This window comes from Pinus tabuliformis, chromosome 9, assembly GCF_031772625.1.
Source record: "Pinus tabuliformis cultivar Carrire ecotype Pingquan chromosome 9, CPIR1, whole genome shotgun sequence".
Lineage (NCBI taxonomy): Eukaryota > Viridiplantae > Streptophyta > Pinopsida > Pinales > Pinaceae > Pinus > Pinus tabuliformis.
The window spans coordinates 1,756,940,245-1,756,963,231 of NC_142307.1; the positions used below are offsets into that span (position 1 = coordinate 1,756,940,245).

Sequence of the window (22,987 nt, forward strand, 5' to 3'; positions counted from 1 at the left end):
AGCAACACATGAGTTGGTACAACATGAGGAACCACATGTTTAGATCAAGATAGATCCATCTTAACTCAAGATTTGTTAAGCCTCGAGAGGTATCAAATATTTCAAGATGCAATCTTTTTAAGTGAGAAAGTTGAGTAAATTTTTGCAACTGGAGACTCATTCCTCTTGACTCTTAGTAGATCTATAGTTAAGATGGGTCTGTACTCGTTTAACACATTAATAAAATGTTTTAACTATAACATATTTTCTATTTTCACTTATTTTATATAATATATAGATAGTTAACATTGAAATATTATATTTAATGTTTCACATTTTCCACATTGAAATGTCAATATGTGCCGTCTCATATTCAAAAGTAGAAAACATATATCATAATATTGTCTCTATATATAATTATTTTGGTTATTAATATCTTATAAATGTTATATATAAACTCCATATTACGAATAAAATAAATTACATGCTCTCTTGAAGGGAAGTGATTTTTTTTTTATTATAAATTTTATATAAAATTATGTTATTTAATAATTTATTTGTGATTGACATTAAAATATTTTTTTTGTTTTCCATATTACATGGGAATTGAACATAAAATAAATCACAGAATGTAATATCAATAATATTATTTTTACATGTCATTTGTCAATTCCATATTATGTAGTAAAATAATTTCACACATTCCTAATTTTCTTTTAAATATTTTATATTTTATTTATGGTAGAAAAAAACATTAATTTTATGGTAGAAAATAATGCCACTCTATCACTCTCTTTTTTTTCTTTGAATGGAAAATAGATGCAAGTATAAAGAAGTGAGGCTAGTGGGCAGTGGACTACTATAATATACAAATCCTCTACTCAAATAGAATGAAAACCTTTTTCCTCTTCATGACCCAATTATAATACAACTTGATAGGCTAATTGTGTCTTTTCCTCTTAATGACCCAATTATAATACAACCTGATAGCCTAACATTGGTAACTTTGACTCCTTCAACTTTTAACTGGAGTTACACTATGGACTCTTCTAGAGTTTTCTTCTTCACAGCTAGCTCCATTTCCGTGAATAATAGGGGTTAAGGTGACATCCTTACAAATTTTGGCAGTCAAGAAGGTAAATTTTTGGGTGGCATAACTTTTGCATACAGACTCCGATTTAGGTAATTATTGTGCCATTAGAAAGGTATCTATGTGTATGGTGGTCAAAACAAGAAGCTCAACTTTTGGGTGGCATAACTTTTGCATACAGACTCCAATTGAGGTAATTATTGTGCCATTAGAAAGGTATCTATGTGTAAAATAATGTGAATGGGTGCATGAGTAGTCAAAAAAATTATCCAAAAAAAACAATATTTGGTGCCTAAAACTACTACCAAAAGGTTTCAGACCCATTTTTCTAAAATTTGTCCCTCTAGTGAGTGAAAATGGTCATCTAACCAAATTCCTCCACTTTTTATAGTTTAAAAGTAATAATATGGATGAAAAATAATATAATGATCCAATCCAAATCAATGGTGAATGATCATCTATAAGGGGTTCCTTTGTCAAAAATATCTAAGGTGATCGAATGATCATCTATAAGGGGTTCCTTTGTCAAAAATATCTAAGTTAAGCCATACATAGGTGTTCCTGCTCAAAAAGGGTTTCTTGGACAAACGGTTATGATGCAAATGAGGCCTATGTCCATTTTCCATGTTTCTTGGACAAAGGTTTATGATGCAAATGAGGGCTATGTCCCTTTTCCATCAAAGGAGTTCTCTCTACATTGATGGTGCAAAGCTTGATGGCATTATTATCAAACACAATATCAACCTCACAAGGCTCGAGCCATCAAGTGCATAACTTCCCTCTAAAATCCTTGAACTTTGAGTCAAATAATAATGCCTGGTCTACATCTTTAAATTTCCGCTCCTTGAATATATTCTCCCACCACTGAGCAGTGTGACGAGGTCCATCCAATTCATTGATTTAGATCTCCCGCTCCTGAGCTTTAGATAATTCCATTCCAAGCTTTACAACTATTATAAGTGTCTAGATCTTTATTTCAATTGGAAATAATAGTCTCTTTTCGTACTCCAGTTCATATGGGGTGTAGCTAGTAGTAGTCCTCCATGTTTTCTTGTAGACCTATAGAGCTTCGAGGAGTCTACTATCCCAATTATTGAGGTGTAGTCTATTGGTCTTAGAGATGATTGCCTCAAGAATTTGTTTTTCTCCTCTGGCATATAGGTGATATGGTGTAGTAACGTTGTGTTCCATCTTGTATCTTATCATCAAGTATTCAATGAAAATTTAAGTGAATTTAAGGTATCTTGAATTTGGTGAAGATTTTCTCACAAAGAAATTTCTCTATTTTCCGTATTTTCTATATTACACTCATAAAAACAATAACTTAATAAATCCAAGTCTAAGGAAAATAACACTCTTAGTATATATTTTGGATTTTCAATATAGATTTATCGTATCTATAGTAAAGAATTGTCGAATAAAATATGGATCATCGAAATATCTAAGATAATTTATGGATCATCCTTTAAGTATCATTTTGCATTACTTAGTCTCTTTAGAAAATCTAAATTCCTCTTAATATCATTTAACATCAAACTTAGTAGCAAATTAAAAATCATTAACTGGATTCCCAAATAACAAATTTTATGTGGGTAATAAATTAACATTAAATTAACTAATTTACCAACAAACCAATTTTCACTCTCTCCTATATATATAATTTTAATTTTTATAATACTTTTATTTTATTATTACTTAATTTTTATTTTATTATTAGTTAATTTTTTCCACTGATAATACTGTTACAATAGACTACTTTGTACATCTCAACCTCCCAAAATCCTAGTGTTCAGAAGAGACCAAATACCGAAAGTATGGAGCCTCCCTGAAAAAAACAAATTCCCCACGCTAAATGATCTAGCCCCAGACTAATTGTACATATGTTATATAAATATTTTGGTTTCTGAATTTAACAAATTAGGTTGATCATTATCAAAATTAACGACTTCGAAGTCATAATATTTGCTGCAAGTCATCTTGTGCAAATTCAATCAAGTTGGAGGTTTAATTCGGATACTATCAGTGTTAATCAGTTATATGTTGGAGGTTTTGGTTTAGAATGGCAGGAGGTTACAACTTCGTTTGTAGCACATCTTGGTGAAAGTGTGCAAGAAAATTTCATTAAATATTCCATGGATAATGTTTAGAGTATTTTGGAGAAACTGACACAGTATTTACATTTGAAAAATCATAATTAGGTTTCGTGCTTCCAACCACCCTGAGATGTTCTCAAATGGTGCAACACGGGATAAAAATATTCTGCTGAAAACGGCCCGATACATCTTATATTATATCTGCATCTTCTAGAACAATGGCTCGTTAGGTCTGAATATCAGTTTAGTGTGTATCTCTGAATGGCAGAGCATTGCATTTTGTTTGGCTATCATGGTTAGGGAAAAATATGGCAAAATAGATGAGCATCAATCAATATTAAATTACGTAAACCAGTTGGATCTGGCCATTGACTTTGGGGTTGCCCTTTTGGATCAATATACAATGCCGGTCTGGAATTAGGATCTGGAAGGTATGCTGTTTATGGCTGGTAGCACCTATTTATTCATCAGCGCTGCAATACTCTCGCAAACTCCCCCATCTATATTTTTTTTGTAACTTCTTCCATTCTTGTTCCATGGGTTCCGGTCTTTCGTTTCTAGTGATGACCATCATTGTCATCGTCCCCCGTTTCTAGTGATGGCCATCATTGTCATCGTCCCCCTGCAGCCTGCTGAGGGTGAAAGTGGGACCAGCATGATGTTCTACATGCACGACAATTTGAAAGGGAGCAACCTCAGTTCTTTTACCGTTGCGGGATTAAATGGCTCTTTTTCAAGCCCGGGCAAGTTTGGAACCATCATAGTTATGAGTGATATCATAACCAAAATTCCTGGCTCCGAATCTCCCTCTCATAATATTGTGGGCCGAGCGCAAGGAATGTACGTGAACACAAATCTGGTTACTGGACTTGATTTCTTCATGGCTTTCACCGTTATCTTTCAGAATATGGAGTACAAAGTACAATGGCAGCACTTTGGAGTCGCAGGGAACCGACAGGTTTGATCAACCGCAATGTGAGTATGTGGTGGTTAGAGGGACGGGCAAGTTCAGGTTTGCTCGTGGGTATGCGGTTGTTACCCTGCAATCTAGTTCCTATTGGAAGTACTACACACCTACATGCAGACTCTTAGTTAGAGCATGGGTCTACATGCAAGATTCCCCTGCAATCCAGTTCCTATTGGAAGTAATACACACCTACATGCAGACTCTTAGTTAGAGCATGCGTCTACATGAAAGATTCCTTCTGCATGATTTACTCCTTGAATTGCTCCTTCTTTAACTCTGCAACTGGTTAGTTCTTCTGTATGATTTACTCCCTGATTTGCTCATTCTTTCACTTTGCAACTGGCTAGTTCTCTCCGGAACTTGTTGTAGGTGTTGAGTCTTCTCATTGATCACCACTATGGTGTATTACCTTGGGATCTTCACCCAGTAATGTTATATCATGAGCATTGTAACCTATTTTCTAATGAATCATTCTTTTGTTCTTTCAATTTTCTTTTAGTTTTTTTGCTCTGCAAAGCTGTGTGTTCAACCTTTACTAGCTAGATTCATCTGTGCAGGTTTTCTAACACATTTACATGGTATTAGAGCCCACAAGTTGCTAGATAAAAGGCGCACCAGTACTTTATTTTGTAGGTATTACAGCTTGGAGATCGAAGATCGATAGAAAATTGGAGTTTCCCAAAGCATCCATCCTAACATCGTACAACTATCATGAATGGAAGAACCAAATGGCTCGATACCTTTGTCAAAAAGTGTTGTACAGGATTACCATGGCTACAGAAGTGGAACCCACTTCAGCCATAGAGAAATCCAAGTACCTCAACCGTATGGATGAGGCCCACGGATCCATATGCATGTGCATCTCTCCAGAGTTGCAGTTTCACCTATCTGCTTGCCATACTCCCAATGAGATTTGGAAAAAGGTTGAAGAAATATACGTGAAATAGGATGACATGAAAGGACATTTGCTCGAAGTGGAGCTGCTGTCATTGGATCCACGGAACTATGACAGAATTCAAGACTTCTTCACCAAATATATTAATCTATTGCTGCAACTCAAGGGCTGTGGAATTGACAAATCCAAGGAGGAGTGTCGCCAAGTTCTCTCTATCATGTCAAAGCTCGGACCATAATACTCTGTTTTTGTGTCTACATTTCATTTAATAAGGCTTGCAACAGGTAAATCCTACACTATGCCTTCTCTTAAAGAGTTCATGGAGTCCCTTACTTTTCAGCAAGATAAACTCATGGGCATGGGGAAAATCAAACCTCCAAAAGCACATGCACTTGCTGTGCATGATGGCAGCCACAATAAAAATCAAAAATCTGATTCAAATCAGAAAAATTAGCAGTAAAAAGACAAGGGAAAACCGCATTCCCATCCAAAGAAGGAAGGGTACACCAAGCCCTTCAATGACTCCTTCGGCTTGAGAAATGAAAAAGGGAAGAAAGGAAACAGATGCACCTATTGTCAAAGAGGATTCCATCCAAAATCCTCTTTCATGAAGAAACAAATTGACCAAATGACAGAAATCCTTTAGAAGCACAACATTGGGGACCATATCCCTCAGGGCACCAAGAAGAAAACTGAGGATCCGCCACACGGGAAAGGTAACAATTTTCATGCTTTAGTTGCAATTAATTCTTCCCCTGATGCATGGATTATAGATTCTGGTGCATCACATCATATGGCTGCTGCAAAGGAAGTCTATTCATCTTTGGATGCATGCAAAGGACCTCCCCTCCTCCTGGGAGATGACTCACCTATTGAGGTCTCCGGAAAAGGTAGAGTGGAACTTTTACATGGAAGCTTTGAAGATGTGCTTCATGTTCCAAAACTTTCGGTAAACCTACTTTCAATTTACCAGATCACTCATTCTGGCACCAAAAAGAGAGTGGAATTCACTCTAGATGCAATGAACATATATGACCTATATAGAAGCTCCAAAATTGCAACCGGTGAGGTAAATAATGGAGCCAGACTGTATACATTTTCTGAATTTATTGAATCTAAATCCTCCTTATTGCTTACACATGTTGATGATAGTAGTAGGCTTTGGCACGAGAGGTTTGGTCACTTAAATTACAGGTATATGCAGTAGCTAAGCAAGCATGAGATGGTGGAAGGCTTGCCAAATATCAGTTTCTCCAATGGAGTTTGTGAAGGTGTGTCGTTGGCAAACATCCTAGAGAAAAGTTTGAAACTAACAAGACTCACAGAGTATCCTCTCCTTTAGATCTGATCCATAGTAATCTCATGGGGCCCTTTTCTCATCCTTCCATCAACAAAGCAAGGTATGTGCTTACATTTATTGACGATTTCTCATGGTATACTTGGGTGTATCTTCTCAGGAACAAATTTGAAGTTTTTGTGCACTTTGAAGATTTCAAAGTACTAGTTGAGACACAGTCAGAATGAAATATCAAAGCCCTCCATACAGATAATGGGGGGAATATGTTAACACAACACTTCAGAATCTTTGCCTTGAGTCTAGCATACAGTTACAGTACACAGATCCATACACTTCGTAGTAGAATGGAGTTGCTGAGAGAAAGAATCAATCTCTCAAAGTGATGGCTTCCTGCATGTTGCATGCTAAGTCACTACCTCATAAGCTATGGACTGAAGCACTTAATTGTGCTAACTACATCCAGAACAAATCTCCTCATAAGTCTGTCAAGGATCAGACCCCCTTTGAGGCCTACAGTGGCACTAAACCAGAGGTCACCCACTTCTGTGTTTTCGGCTCCCGAGCATGGGCTAGGATCCCCTCTGAAAAGAGGAAAGCTCTTGATCCACATAGCATTGAGTGCATCTTTGTTAGATACCCTGATGGTGTGAAGGGATACCGACTCTTGATTTCCTCTACGGACAAGATCATCATTGAGCGAAGTGTCAAATTTGAGGAAAGTCTCTCTCATGCACCTCAATTTCCGCATGCAGACACCTTTTATCTACCTCATGTCCGAGATGATGACTCAGTACACTCAGATCCAGATACAGAGCATGCAGATGTCGTGGTAGAGCATGCAGATGCAGAGACAGAGTCTTCAAATAGAAATCCAGTGCATGCATATGATGATCCACATCCAAGCCCAAATCGCGCTTCCAGCAGTGAATCAAATTCCCTTGTCATAAATCAGAGGACAAGGAGTTTACAAGAGATATATGCACGAGACTAGCCAGCTACTATAAATGGTCTTGTGGGCGATAATTCTGATCTGTAGAGGACTAGCTGAGAGTTTATTGTGCCTCCCCTTATCCTCACTGCCACTGAACCATCGCCATCCTGGAATTGTCATTTGGCTTAGTCTTCTGATCCACAGTCTTATGCTAAGGCTGTTGGGCATCCATCTTGGGAGTCCGCCATGGAGGAGGAGTATAACTCCCTCCTCAAGAACCAGACCTGGGATTTGGTCCCCCTTCCTTCAGTAAGGAAACTTGTCTGATGCAAATGGGTCTACAGGACCAAGAGTGCTGCAAAAGGGAAAATCACTAGATGGAAAGTGAGGCTAGTAGCTAAGGGCTTCCAACAAGTGCATGGCATTGATTATGACGAGACCTTTGCTCCAATAGAAAAGATGGATTCCATATGCCTTACACTTGCCATTGCGGCTGCCCAGGGATGGGAAGTACATCAGATGGATGTGAAGAATGCCTTTTTCATAGAGACCTATCAGAGGAGATTTACATGGAGCAGCCACATGGTTTCATTCAGGATTCATCTTTGGTCTGCAAACTGAAGAAATCTCTCTATGCCCTTAAGCAGGACCCAAAAGCTTGGTATACGAAGATGGATTCTTTTCTCTTATCATAAAACTTCCAAAGATGTAAGTCTGATCCAAGTTTTTACATCCTCAAGACACATGATTCTCTTCTTATCTTAGTTTTGTATGTGGATGATCTCCAGATCACCGGCAGCTCAGTTTCAGCCATTGCTACAGTCAAGAGGGCCTTGCATGATAGGTTCTTGATGATGGACATGGGTCCATTACACTTCTTTCTTGGTCTTGAGATCAGCTAGGATGCCATAGGCATCAAACTCTCTCAGACTAAGTATGCACGGGATCTCCTCGAGAGATTTCACATGACTGACTGCAAGCCAGCACCGACTCATTTTCTGTCCGGGTTCCGCCTTGAGGATGGAGGTGACACTCCATTAGTTGACAGCACTCTCTACTGATAGCTAGAGGGGAGCTTATTGTACCTCACCCACTCTAGACCAGATCTCTCATATTCAGTAGGGGCAATTTCCAAATACATGCAGGAGCCGCATGAACTACATTGGAATGCTGCCAAGCGCATCCTCCGATATGTGCAGGGCCCCATCACCTTCGGGATTCACTATGCAACATGCATTACATTGAATCTCCTTGGCTTCACGGATTCTGATTGGGTGGGCGATAGTATTGATCACAAGTCGACCTCCGGATATTCACTTAGTCAAGGGTCTAGCCCTATCCGTTGGTCGAGCAAAAAGCAGGCTGCTATTGCTCTCTCTTTAGTCGAGGCCGAGTATAGAGGAGTAGTCAACATCACCATTCAGGCTCTGTGGCTACAACACTTCCTCACTATGTTGGGCATCCAATTCCACTAGCCCATTGTCATCTGGTGTGACAACCAGAGCACTCTCAAATTTTGCAGGGATCTAATACAGCGACAACGGATGAAGCACATAGAGATCCATATGCACTACATCAGAGACTTAGTACATGATCGGGTCATTGATTTGCAGTTCTGTCCTTCAGCAGAACAAACTGCAGACATCTTCACCAAGACATTCACTGAGCAGAAGTTTCACTCTCTGCGCGATCGTCTTGGAGTGAAGGACACAGTTGCTTAGCAACTGTCTTTTCTTCCTCTTTTATTTTGATTACATTGTATTTGGGGGGGGGGGGGGTTCCCACAAGGTTTTCCCTCTTTCCTCAATTTTAGTACAAGTTGCACTGTATTTTGGGTGACCTTTGGCCTTAGTTGCCAGGGCCCATTTTCTATTTTTCCCCATAGTGGTGTTCAGTGGGGGTGTTGGAAGTACTACACACCTACATGCAGACTCTTAGTTAGAGCATGGGACTACATGAAAGATTCCTCCTGCATGATTTACTCCTTGATTTGCTCCTTCTTTAACTCCGCAACTGGTTAGTTATTCTGCATGATTTACTCCCTGGTTTGCTCTTTCTTTCACTCTGTAACTAGCTAGTTCTCTCCGAAACTTGTTGTAGGTGTTGAGTCTTCTCATTGATCACCACTATGGTGCATTACCTTGGGATCTTCACCCAGTAATGTTGTATCATGAGCATTGTAACCTATTTTCTAATGAATCATTCTTTTGTTCTTTCGATTTTTTTTTAGTGTTTTTGCTTGCAAAGCTGTGTGTTCAATCTTTGCTAGCTAGATTCATCTATGCAGGTTTTCTAACACGTTTACAGTTTCGGGCCCAATGCTGTTCTCAAATTCAACACCACCTTTCTTCTCCCGTAGTCAAACCGTTGTGAAAAAGGTTCATGTAAGTAAATAAGGTCATTGTATCACAAATAATGGTGTTTATGAAGCCTTAATAGTGGGTCTCCATATCCTACAACAAGGTTAGCCATAACTGTTTAGATACTTGCATAATTAAGATGTCTACATTGTTGAAATATAAAGTAACGAGCGTAATGTTCAACTAGAGTATGATAAGGGACAAGTGTAATGTCTCTTGAGAAGCCATTAAGATTTAACAAATTAGTTAAGTGAAGGAATTTTATTATGTATTCATATGTATAAGAGAGATTATAGAATTTTTAAAATTTTAATTTAATTATTATTAATTATTAGATGGATGATAGAGATTTAATTTCTATGAAATATGTCAAAATATCCATAGTAATATTCATAGATCGAAGGTTAATATTTATCTCCAAATTAATTATGTTTTTTTAGTAATTTACTTCAAATTAATTAATTAAAAAAAAATGTAATATCCACATGTGTCATATTGGGTATGTGATATTGATAAACCATAGTAACCATCATGGTATTGTAAAAGCTATTTATAGAAACTATTAAATTTTATGGTAAAGTAAGATAAATCTCCTTAATTAAAAGCAACTCGTATATTAATTAATAATAATTAATTTTTAATTAATAATAACGATAAAAATTATAATAAAATTATAATTTAATTAACTTTTACTAATTTTAATCAAAATCATGTAAAATATATTATAAAATAAATATTATATCAATCAATATTTACTAGTTATCAATATTTACTAGTTATTTAATTTATGTAACGATAATAATAAATATTTAAACCGTTTTAAATATATAAATTTCTCACAAAACCATATCTAAAAAACTCTTTCAACACCTCTTCCTACAACCATTGCTTACAATAGAATATGCTCTTATTTATTCATAAGTACAATATCCTACATTCATATAAACACTTTTCATTTATTCATATAAACGCTTTTGAGTTTTTCATGTATTCCAATTGTTTTAATTTCTGTCACTCAATTCTTATATATTTCAATAGTCTTCCACAAATGGATCTGTGTAAAAAAATCCTAGCCTATCAATCACTCGTGATCACCATAGTCTTTCACAAATTTATCTGTGTAAAAAATTCCTAGCCTATCAATGACTCGTGATCACGATAGTCTTTCACAAATTGATCTGCGTAAAAAGATCCTAGCCTATCAATGACTCGTGATCACCATTGCATACAAGTAGATGTAGATGTATGCTCATATCCTAGAGGATGTATCCCCAAATAAATCAGATGATAATGCTTTAATAAAAAATAAGCATGTTAAGATAGATGGGGACAAGCAAGTCAAATATGATTCCAAAAATTTGATGTTTTTTACCATGTGAGGGAATCTTTTAAGTTTTAAGAACAATAACTATAATGATTTGTATATAAACTTTTACTGGGAAAATATAATTAGCAAGGAAAATATAATTTGATTTAATATAAAAAAATGGAGTATACATAAATATTAAAAAATAGAGTATACACTAACATATGTAATATATAAATTAATCTAGTCATATGAGTTAATTGATTGTTTGTTAATGGTTAATAAAAAGAAATATTAAAACAATTATTTTATTACAAATAAAATATTGATAAAATAAAAAAAATCATAAAAATTAATTAAATTATAATTTTATTTTAAATTATTATTATTTACAAAAATAATTAATGTATAATTTAAACATATATACATTTAAAATATATATATAAAATAAGATTACATGACTTTACCATAAGATACTAATTAATAAATAAAATTTCTTACAATATTATGGGCCAATACCATGACTTACCAATACCATGTCCCCAAAAAACTATAACTCACGTCATATGAGACTTGTTCATATCACATTTTTTTAATTAATAAATTTAATTAAAAGGGTTAAAAAGACATAACTATTTTGGAGATAAATCTCAACATTTGATTTGTGTATACTACTAAAACTATTAATGTTTCATAATATTAAATCCATATCATCCACCTATTAGTTATTGATAATTAAATTAAAATTCTGGAAGCCCTATTCCAAAATAGACAGAGCTATTGACAAATATATACTATAAATTAACAAATAATTTCAATACACTTGATAACACTTACTTATTTTTATCTTGTGTGTATAACACATTAATTCCAAAGAAATGATCTCAAAAGGCTACAATGAAGTTTTTACAACCAGCCACATACATATTTACGATAGAATTATCTAATACTCATAGTCTTATTTTTTAACAATAATCTAATTTTAACCATGGAATTTAGAATTTAAAATAATAAATGAAAATGTAAAAAGTAGCTAAAATATTTTTTTTCACTAACAAAACAATTTTATAAAGAACTTCAAAAAACCCATTGTGGCACTTGAATTCTACATATTAAACAATTTAAACTTAAGCTTTTAAAAATTACTCTAATATTTTGGTTAAAATTAACAAAAAAAATATTGTGAAAAAACTCATTTCTTCTACACGTGACATTACCCTAATATGTTTAAATATAAAATTTTAATCAAATTAGAAACATGAGAATACAATTCCCAAGAAAAAATATTAATTTAATTTCAAGCATGAAATTTAGAATTTAAAATATTATATAAAAGAATCAAAAAATAACTAAAATTATTTCCAACTGAAATATGTTAGATTTCAAAATTTTAATAAAAATAGGAACATGTGAAATACAATTCCTAAGAAGAAAGTACCTAACCAACACATGAGTTGTTACAACATGGTTAGATCATGATAGATCCATCTTAACTCAGAATTTATTAAGCCTGGAGAAGTACCAAATATTTCAAGATGCAATCTTTTTAGTGAAAAAGTTGAGTATATAAATAGTTGACATTGAAATATTTTATTAATGTTTCACATTTTCCACATTGAATGTCAATACATGCCCTTTCATATTCAAAAGTAGAAAACATATATTGTCTTTATATATAATTATTTTGGTTATTAATATCTTATAAATGTTATATATAAACTCCATATTAAGAATAAAATAAATTACATGCCCTCTTAAAGGAAAGTGAAAATATTAAAAAAAAAAAAATTAATTATTTAATTATTATTATTATTATTATTATTATTATAAATTTTATATAAAATTATGTTATTTAATATTTTATTCATGATTGACATTAAAATATTTTTTTGTTTTCCATATTGCATGGGAACTGAACATAAAATAAATCACAGAATTTAATATCAATAATATTATTTTTACATGTCATTTGTCAATTCCATAGTATGTAGTAAAATAATTTCACACATTCCTAAAAAGTAATTTTTTTTGAATTATTTTATCTTTGTATATAAAATAGATGTAAAATTAAAATAGAAATTAAAATATTTTATTTATGATAGAAAATAATTATTGTTTTTTATGGTAGAAAATATCGTTCTCTTCTTTTTCTTTGAATGGAAAATGGATATACAAATCGTCTTTGTTTTACCTATCCCAATCCATTATAGGCTACACTCAAATAGAATGAAACCCCTTTTCCTCTTAATGGCCCAATTACCCGATAGCCTAATAGTGGTCAATTTTGGACTCCTTCAACTTTTAACTAGAGTTACACTATGGACTCTTCTAGAGTCTTATTCATCATGATCACTTGGCTAGCTTCATTTCCATGAATAATAGGGGTTGAGGTGACATCTTACAAATTATGGTGGTTAAAACAAGAAGGTCAACTTTTGGGTAACATAACTTTTCCATACAGACTCCAATTGATGTAATTATTATGCCATTAGAAATGTATCTATGTGTATGGTGGTCAAAACAAGAAGGTTAACTTTTGGGTGGCATAAATTTTGCATATATACTCCAACTGAGGTAATTATTCTGCCATAATGTGTATGGTGGTCAAAACAAGAAGGTCAACTTTTGGGTGGCATAACTTTTGCATACAGACTCCAATTGAGGTAATTATTGTTCCATTAGAAAGGTATATATGTGTAAAATAATGTGAATGGGTGCATTATTAGTAAAAAATAAGTATCCCAAAAAAATAATATTTGGTGCTCAAACTACTACCAAAAGGTTTTAGACCCCAATTTTCTAAAATTTTTCCCACTAGTGAGTGAAAATGATCATGTGACCTAATTCCTCCACTTCTTCCACTTTAAAAGTAATAATATAAATGAAAAATAATATAATGATCCAATCCAAATCAATGGTGATGGAATGAATCATCTATAAAGGGTTCTTTTTGAAAATATCTAGATTAAGCCATACATAGGTGATCATGCCCAAAAAAAACTTTCTTAGACAAAAGTTTATGATGCAAATGAGACATATGTCCAATTTCCATGTCCAATTTCCATCAAAAGAGTTCTCTCTACATTGATGGTGCAAAGCTTGATGTCCCTGTTATTAAACACAATATCAATCCCATAATGCTCCAGCCATCAAGTGCATAACTTCCCTCTAAAATCCTTGAACTTCGAGTCAAATAACGATGCCCGGCCTACATCTTTAAATTTCTTCTCCTTGATAATATTTTCCTACCAATGAGCTATTTCAAGTTTTATTATTGCTATTTGGTGCAAGGCAATCTCTTCATCCAATTCGTTGATTCAGAAGAGCTCCCTCTCCCGAGCTCTAGATAATTCCATTCCAAGTTTTACAACTATTATAAGTGTCCAAATCTCTATTTCAATTGGAAATAATAGTCTCTTTTCGTACACAAGTTCATATGGATTGCAGCTAGTAGTAGTCCTCCATATTGTCTTGTAGACCCACAGAGATTTAGGGAGTCTGCTATCCAAATAATTCAGGTGTAGTTTAATAGTCTTAGTGATAATTGCCTTAAGAATTTTGTTTTTTCCCTCTGCTTCCCCACGGGCGTACAGGTGATATGGTGTAGTAACCTTGTGTTCCATCTTGTATCTTACCATCAAGTATTCAATGAAAATTTAAGTGAATTTGTTCAGAGGTATCTTGAATTTGGTGAAGATTTTCTCACAAAGAAATTTTCCTACTGCTCGCTCAATTTTGACTATGAGTGTGTTAGATTGTATTTTTATGTATTCTCATTTTTTTATTTTCTATTTTATACTCATAAAAACAATAACTTAATAAATTCAAATTAGGGAAAATAACACTAGTAATATATATTTTGAATTTTCAATATAGATTTATCAGATCTGTAGTAAAGAACTAAAAAATGTCAAGTAAAATATTCAAAATAATTTAGGGATCATCTTCTAAGTATCATTTTACATTATGTAGTGTCTTTAGAAAATCTAAGTTCCTCTTAATATCATTTAGCTTTAAACTTAGTGGCAAATTAAAACTCATTAACTTGATTCCCAAATTAAAAAATTATATGTAAGTAGTAAATTAACATTAAATTAACTAATTTACCAACAAACTAATTTTTACTCTCTTTTATATATAATTTTAGTTTTTATAATACCTTTATTTTATTATTACTTAATTATTTACATCGACAATAAGGTTACCATAGACGACTTTGTACATCTCAACCTCCAAACATCCTATTGTTTGGAAGAGACCAAATACCGAAAAGTATGGGGCCTCCGTGAAAAAATCAGATTCCCCACGCTAAATGATCTAGCGCCCCATACTCATTGTAGATATGTTATATAATTATTTTGGTTTCTGATTTTTGCAAATTAGGCTGATCATTATCAAAATTAATGACTTCGAAGTCATAATATTCGCTGCAAGTCATCTTGTGCAAATTCAAACACCTTGGAGGTTTAATTCGGATACTATCAGTGTTAATCAGTTATATGTTGGAGGTTTTAGTTTAGAATGGCAGGAGGTTACAACTTCGTTTGTAGCCCATCTTAGTGAAAGTGTGCAAGTAAATCTCATTAAATTTTCCATGGATAATGTTTAGAGTATTTTGGAGAAAATTGAGATAGTATTTACATTTGAAAAATCATAATTAGGTTTCGGGCTTCCAACCACCCTGAGATGTTCTCAAATGGTGCCACACTGGATAAAAATAGTCTGCTGAAAACGGCCCCATACATCTTATATTATATCTACATCTTCTAGAACAATGGCTCGTTAGGTCTGAATATCAGTTTAGTGTGTATCTCTGAATGGCAGAGCAAAGCATTTTGTTTGGCTATCATGGTTAGGGAAAAACATGGCAAAATAGAAGAGCATCAATCAATATTAAATTATGTAAACCAGCTGGATCTCGCCATTGACTTTGCGGTTGCCCTCTGAACCCAAATATGCAATGGGGGTCTGGATTTAGGATCTGGAAGCTATGTCGTTTATGGCTGGTAGCACCTATTTATTCATCAGCGCTGCAACACTCTCTCGCAAACTCCCCCATCTATACTTTTTTTTGTAACTTCTTCCATTCTTGTTCCATGGCTTCCGGGCTTTTGTTTCCAGTCATGGCCATCATCGTCATCGTCTCACTGCAGGCGGCTGCGGGTGAAAGTGAGACCAACATGGTGTTCTACATGCACGACAATTTGAAAGGGAGCAACCTCAGCCCCTTGACAGTCACGAGAGTAAATGGGTCTTCTTCAAACTCGGGCAAGTTTGGAACCGTCATAGTTATGAGCGATGTCATAACCAAAATTCCTGGCTCCGAATCTGCCTCTGACAATATTGTGGGCCGAGCGCAAGGAACGTACGTGAATTCAAATCTGGTTACCGGACTTGATTTCTTCATGGCTTTCACGCTCATCTTTGAGTACGACGGCAGCACTCTGGAGTTTCAGGGAACCTGCAGGTTCGATCAACTGAAGTGTGAGTATGCAGTGGTTGGAGGGACGGGCAAGTTCAGATTTGCTCGTGGCTATGCGATTGTTACCACGGAATCCATTCTCGGATTCAATGCTGTTCTCAAATTCAACACCACCTTTCTTCTCCCGTAGTAGTATCATTGTATCTCAAATAAAGGTGTTTATGAAACCTTATAAGTGTGTCTTTATAGCCTGCAACAAGGTTAGCCATAACTGTTTAGGCACTTGTAGAAGTAAAATAATTACGTTGTTCAAATATAAAAATATAAAGTAACGAGTGTAATGTTTCACTAGAGTATGATAAGGGAACCAGTATAATGTATCTTGGAACACTTTAGGTTAATGAAATTTATTTTGCAGAGGTATTTTTATTTTAAGATGGATTTTTCATAAATTTAATTTAATTATTATTAGTTATTAGGGGTGGTAGAGATTTAACTTTTATGGAACATGTCAGAATATATAAAGATGAAAGGTTAATATCTATCTCCAAATTAATTATGCTCTTTTAATAATTTACCTCAAATTAATTAATTAAAGTAAATGTAATATCAACACATATCATATTGGGCATGTGGTATTAATAAGCCATATTAAAAGTCATGGTGCAATTTGCAAAAACTATTAAATTCTATTGTAAAGTGGGGTGAATCTCCATGATTAAGAATCTTGTTTAACTCATACAATAATAATAACAATAACAATAATAATAATAATAAAATTATAATCTAGTTAAAATATGACATGTTATTTTCTATTGAAATTTCATAAATACAATATAATACATTCATGTAAACACTTCTAATTTTTCCATATATATTTCAATTATTTTAATTTTTTTTCAACTCATTTTTTATATATTTCAATAAATTTTCACAATTTAATCTATATAAAAAATTCCTAGCCTATCAATGACATGTGATCACCATTGCATACAAGTAGATGTATGCTCATATCTTAAAGGATCCCCAAATAAATCAAATCATAATGCTTTAATAAAAAATAAATATACTAAGATAAACTGGGACAAGAAAATCAAATATGATTCCCAAAGTTTGATGTTTTTGACCATGTGAGAAAACTTTTTAAGTTTTAATAACAACAATTACTTCAAATTTTATGAACCTTTATTTGGAAAATAGATGTTTCTAAGTACATAATTTGATTTTTACCCGGTAAGTGGTTCTTTTGGGAAGAACTTCCCTTAGCTGCCACTTTGCACTACTCTGTACCGTGTGATCTTTGTTAGACGATTAGAAAGCATTCGGTCGTTGGATCCCACACCTTTAACTGTCCACCGACTTCCTTTATTTACTCTCCTTAATTAGCCACTTCGATGATTGGATCCAACTGTGTGAATTGAAATCCTTGATTTATGTGCCAAGTCACTCGTCGTTCAACCATTCTAGAACAGTTGAAACTACATATACCTTTGATGCCTAGCATGGTAGATCTACTGGATCTGGTACCTCCACCTCTGCCTATTTCGATGTGTAAACTTCAATGGATTCTAATGCTACAAGTCATCAATCTCTATCTGGATTGCAAGGCGCCCCACGTCCACGCTAAGACGACATACAAAGGAATCGAGATTTAATTAGTCGGTTAGGCACAAGTGCAATTGATTCGACCTACAAGAGGGATCTATCAAAGGTCATACTAATTGTTGTTTATGCTCTAAAGTTTGATTCTCACAATTTACACTACCTTTTCTTGAGTTTTTTTTAAAGCACATCTAAAAAATTAAAATCATGGTTTAATGATTACCAAAATAAATGAATAAAAATATTCACACATATTTAATGTTCTTGTCATAGTATGGATATGGATGTTAAGCTCTGTCATATTTTTTAAGTTTTATATAAAAGAACTCAGTTTGGTGTAGATATATAAAATTGCAACTTTATATTACTCAATAAAGAGATATCTAAATAACATTGTTTAAATTTCTTCCCTAATCATAAGCTTCTTGTTACTATAACGGGCATGCATATTTGTGAGCTAAGAAAATCCAACATTGCATCAAAACAATAGCAACGAGAGCCATGCAACCATAAGCGGAAAGAAATCAACGACTGTACAAAACATGCACATGGGCCTAGTTAGCATAAGACTCAAAACATCACAGACATACAACAGGTTTTGAAGGCTATACATTCTAAAAAAAATTAACCATCAACCGGGCATAAAAAATATGCAGGTCTTTCTAAATTGAAACCGTTTACAACATAGCCAAGACAACCAACACACTAAAATCTAAGACCATACATTAAATAACCAGAAAAAACATAAAATGATTTTGTACCATCAATACCACAATAACAATGCCTGAGACCAACCAACATGAACATGCAAATCATTATCTTAGGAGGAAATTGTGGCTAGCACATGAATAATTGGACCTTGGGGGTCTGTAAGTTTCTCACTATGTAACCCTCTATGTGAGGAATATGGGAATCGAACTTGTCCAAGAAAAACCTAAGGTTTCTAAGAATTCTTTTAATGTCCTACAAGGAGGAAGGGACACTATAATTTTCCACTTTCTCATATATAAGAACCAAGCCCAACAAGGTCTTCATTCATTGGTGTACAACTATTGAATTCAATAGTTGTTTCTTCCTACCCCTAATATGTGTTGGGTGAGGAAACCACTTTGAAACATCCGCAAGGAGCTTTGAATCTAAATGGGATTGACACTGAATCCGAATGTAAGTATCTAGCACCCATATTTCCTTTATCATCTCCGGTGGAACATCATTGAAGTAGGTGGCAACTAAATCATGGGTGAAAGTTCTAACCCTCCATTGGCCCAAAGAGGCACTTCCATCTCCTCCCCATCTACAACACATTCAACGTCTAGGAGACATAGGTGAAACAAAGAGGGAACAATTTGGGTATACATTATAAATACCACGACATACAAAATAACAAGAAAAGACACTACCTGCACTAACTTGATAGCCTAACCATAATCCAACCAAGTCATCACCAAATCTCAAAAAAAATGGTTTGGATTCCACTGAATTGATAGGAGGGACAATTGGAGACTCACCACCCTCACGAGATTCCCCACAACCCAATAACATGAACACCATAATATGTCTAGATATAACATAAGACCTTAGATATAATATGTAGACAAAGCAGGGTGGCCAACTACTAGGTAAACTCACACAATTATAATGAACTTCATCAGAAAAAACTCTCGAAATATCAAAATAGAAAACACTTCATATCTCAGGGAGCCCCGACAACTTAAACCATAAAAAAAATACGTTAGAGAACAAGACTGACTCGTTGACCTCTAACCTCTACCAATAACTGAACTATAAAAAACTCGTGAACTAACCCCAACAAAACAGACCTACTCCTAGGGTATTGAAAGACCCACATAAAATAACCTAAGAAAGGAAACTAGAAATTTGCACAAGATATAACAGTGAGCACCCTCATGATTACAACAAAGAACCTCAAGCCTCACAGTTGAGAGAAATATCCAACGCCATTAAAGCTCTGCTACAACATACCACCACTTTAGAGTACCAATTTCAGCCCTTCCTTAGAACAGATAATTATCCAACAAAGGGAGGTCAAGGTCCAACCCTCATCTACACTCCAACAAGCTCTTACAATCTTCGAATCCTCCATTTTGACACCCATATAAAGATGTTACCAATTGTAAACCAACATAGAGGTTATAATGAGCTCTTGCCACACCCCTCCATACTTTTAATGCACATTAAAATTGTGAGGTGGGGGGCACAACTCCCAATATCCTCATCTCATCAACATTAACACTCCCATTATGGGTATGTATATGATATATCCAATTTAATTAGTCTTTTCAATTTATGGATCTTCAAAATAAATATGTTATGAGATGAATTTAGCTTTGAATTATAAATAAAAATGTATTTCATTTTTACATTAAAAATAATTAATTTTAACTTATTACACCTTTAAAATTATATAATAATATTTATTTTTCAGCATATATTTACGAACATGTTTATCAGTCATCTCACCCAATAGTGATTTGTTTCATTTGCATTTTTAGACCAAAGATATTTAGTTCCTCTAAAACATCAATCGAGATAGAATTCATTTCCTAGCATGAACTTTATTTCACTAAATACATCGCCCATCTTCAAGATCTTAATGTTCATGCCTTTTTTCTATGCATTTCCCGGGGTACATCGCTCATCTTCAAGATCTTAATGTTCATGGTTTTTTTCTATGCATTTCCCTCGGTAAGAAGTTATTAATGGAAAGTTATAATTTTTAAATTCCATTATAATGAGTTGGTAATATTTTAATGATGTATTATTAGTGATGTTGACAAACTTAATATTGTACTTATGACTGGAAAATTATAATTTTTAAATTCCATTATAATGAATTGGCAATATTTTAATGATGTATTATTAGTGATGTTCACAAACTTAATATTGTAATTTTGAGTAACGAGTCACTTATGACTTGGCCAATTATAATTTTAAAATTCCCTGGTATTGATTTGGGAACCTTTTAAATGATATAATAATGGTGATTTTGACAAGTTTTACCACTGTATTTAGACTTTTTTAGTAAGCACATAGCTTTCTCCAATACATGTTTTAGCATTGGTCATCATCACAACATTTAATTGGGTTAAGATTCAGTTAAACATATCACAGATTCCATAGTTTCCGCATTTAGGTAGATGTTGTTGAGAGGGATCAAATCTTTCAAGATGCAATTTTTTTTTCAAGTGAAAAAATTCAGTAAATGTTTGCATCTAGAGAGATTTTAGATGATTCCTCTTGACTCGTAGTAGCTTAGAGTTAAGATGGGTCTATACTAGTTTTGAGCAACACACCAATAAATGTTTTAACTATAACAGAATTTCTATTTTCACTTATTTAATTAATATATAGATAATTGAAATTGAAATATTTTATTAATGTTACACATTCTCTATATTGAAATATCACTACATGCTTTCTCATATTCAAAAGTAGAGAACATATACCATTGTATGGTCTCTCTATATAATTATTTTGGTTATTAATATCTTATAAATTATAAATGTTACATATAAACTCCTTATTAAATATAAAATAAATTACATCACTGTTTCAACTAAATGTAAAAATATAAGAAATTTTTTATTTTAAACTATTGATACAAAAATATGTTATTTAATATTTAATATTTTACATTAAAATATTTTATTGATAATTCACATTAAAATATATTTATGTTATTAATATTTTTTTTACATGTTATATGATATGAGAACGAAACATAAAATAAATTATATTTTAATCTTATTTTTATGTCTTTTGCAAATTCCACAGTAAAATAATTACCTACATCTTTAATTTCTTTTAAATTATTTTATTTATGATAAAAATTAATTATTATTTTTTAGTTTGTTAATACCAATATTATTTTTAAATGTAATTTTATAGAAAAACCTATAACTGCATACCAACAAAAATTTCAAACAGAGATAACATAATTAAATACAAATCTGACTGCTGGACTTGATTTCTTCATGGTTTTCACGCTCAATGTACAGGGACAACACTTTGGAGCTCCACGGAACCTTCAGGTTTGATCAACCGCAGTGTGAGTATGTTGTGGTTGGAGGAACGGGAAAGTTCTGCTATTGTTACCGTAGCATCCACTGGCGGATTCAATGCCTTTCTCAAGTTCAACACCACCTTTCTTCTCCCCTAGTAGTCAAAACGTTGTGGAAAATGTTCTGGTAAGGAAATAAGCTCATCGAATCATTAATAACGGTGTTTGTAAGTCAATATTTTGGCTTTTATAAATAGATTATTTAAAAAAAACAGAAAAAACACGATAATTTTCATTACTATGAAAAAAAACTGGTACATGTTAACCCACATATAGTTTAATAAGCGACATCTGCTGCATAGAAAGTCTAAGTACTTGCCGCCATACACATGTTCCATCTTCTAATGTCATTCAATAAATAATCCAAAACTCCATAACTAGATCAAAAGTACTATAATATAAAAGTCCATCCTAAGACACAGAGACATATACCATCCATCAACCTTAATGAAAGCAATAATTCTAGCGGTCTACATATAATATTAAAAATATAAAAATATGCAAAAAAAAACCTAGAGAAAATGATTAGTCTATCCCAATAGTACCCTCCTCTTGATCATCACCGTTGCAGAAAACATTATAATGGAAAGACCTTGGAATCACTTCAATTCCCCTTTTGGAAAGATAGTCTACAACCCCATTTAGCTTCTTATATATTTTTTTTTCCGAAGAAAAAGCTTCAATAGATTATATTAAGACAATATAAAAAGCCTGATAAGATACAAAAGGGAGCAGCCCGAGAGGCTACAATAAAAAGATCATCCCAACAGACATAAATATACAGGTGTGCAAAGAGAAACACCCAGCACATAAAACATATAGCAGAAAAAAGAGATAAAGACTGAGAGGAACCAGTCACAGATTCAAAGCAATGTACACATGATAGCAGATGCCGAAAGAAACCTGTTGCAGTCTATATATGAGCCAAATAAAGCAAAAGCGACAGATATGCCGAGAACAAAAA

General features: G+C 33.5%; 1 protein-coding gene and 1 pseudogene across 1 annotated transcript; both read left to right on the forward strand.

The window, feature by feature from the left end:
- The first annotated feature begins 3,760 nt into the window (after nt 1-3,760).
- Nucleotides 3,761-9,611, forward strand: LOC149155781 (dirigent protein 2-like; annotated as a pseudogene).
- Nucleotides 9,612-16,014: 6,403 nt separating this feature from the next.
- LOC149155782 (dirigent protein 1-like) lies at nt 16,015-16,588 on the forward strand. The gene has a single exon (XM_089437940.1). The coding sequence runs from the start codon at nt 16,015-16,017 to the stop codon at nt 16,528-16,530; it is 516 nt and encodes a 171-aa protein (XP_089294066.1). The 3' UTR covers nt 16,531-16,588.
- Nucleotides 16,589-22,987: the final 6,399 nt, after the last annotated feature.

What these genes read in the sequence shown, in the direction of transcription:
- LOC149155782 (XM_089437940.1), top strand. Translation starts at nt 16,015, where the DNA reads ATGGCTTCCGGGCTTTTGTTTCCAGTCATGGCCATCATCGTCATCGTC.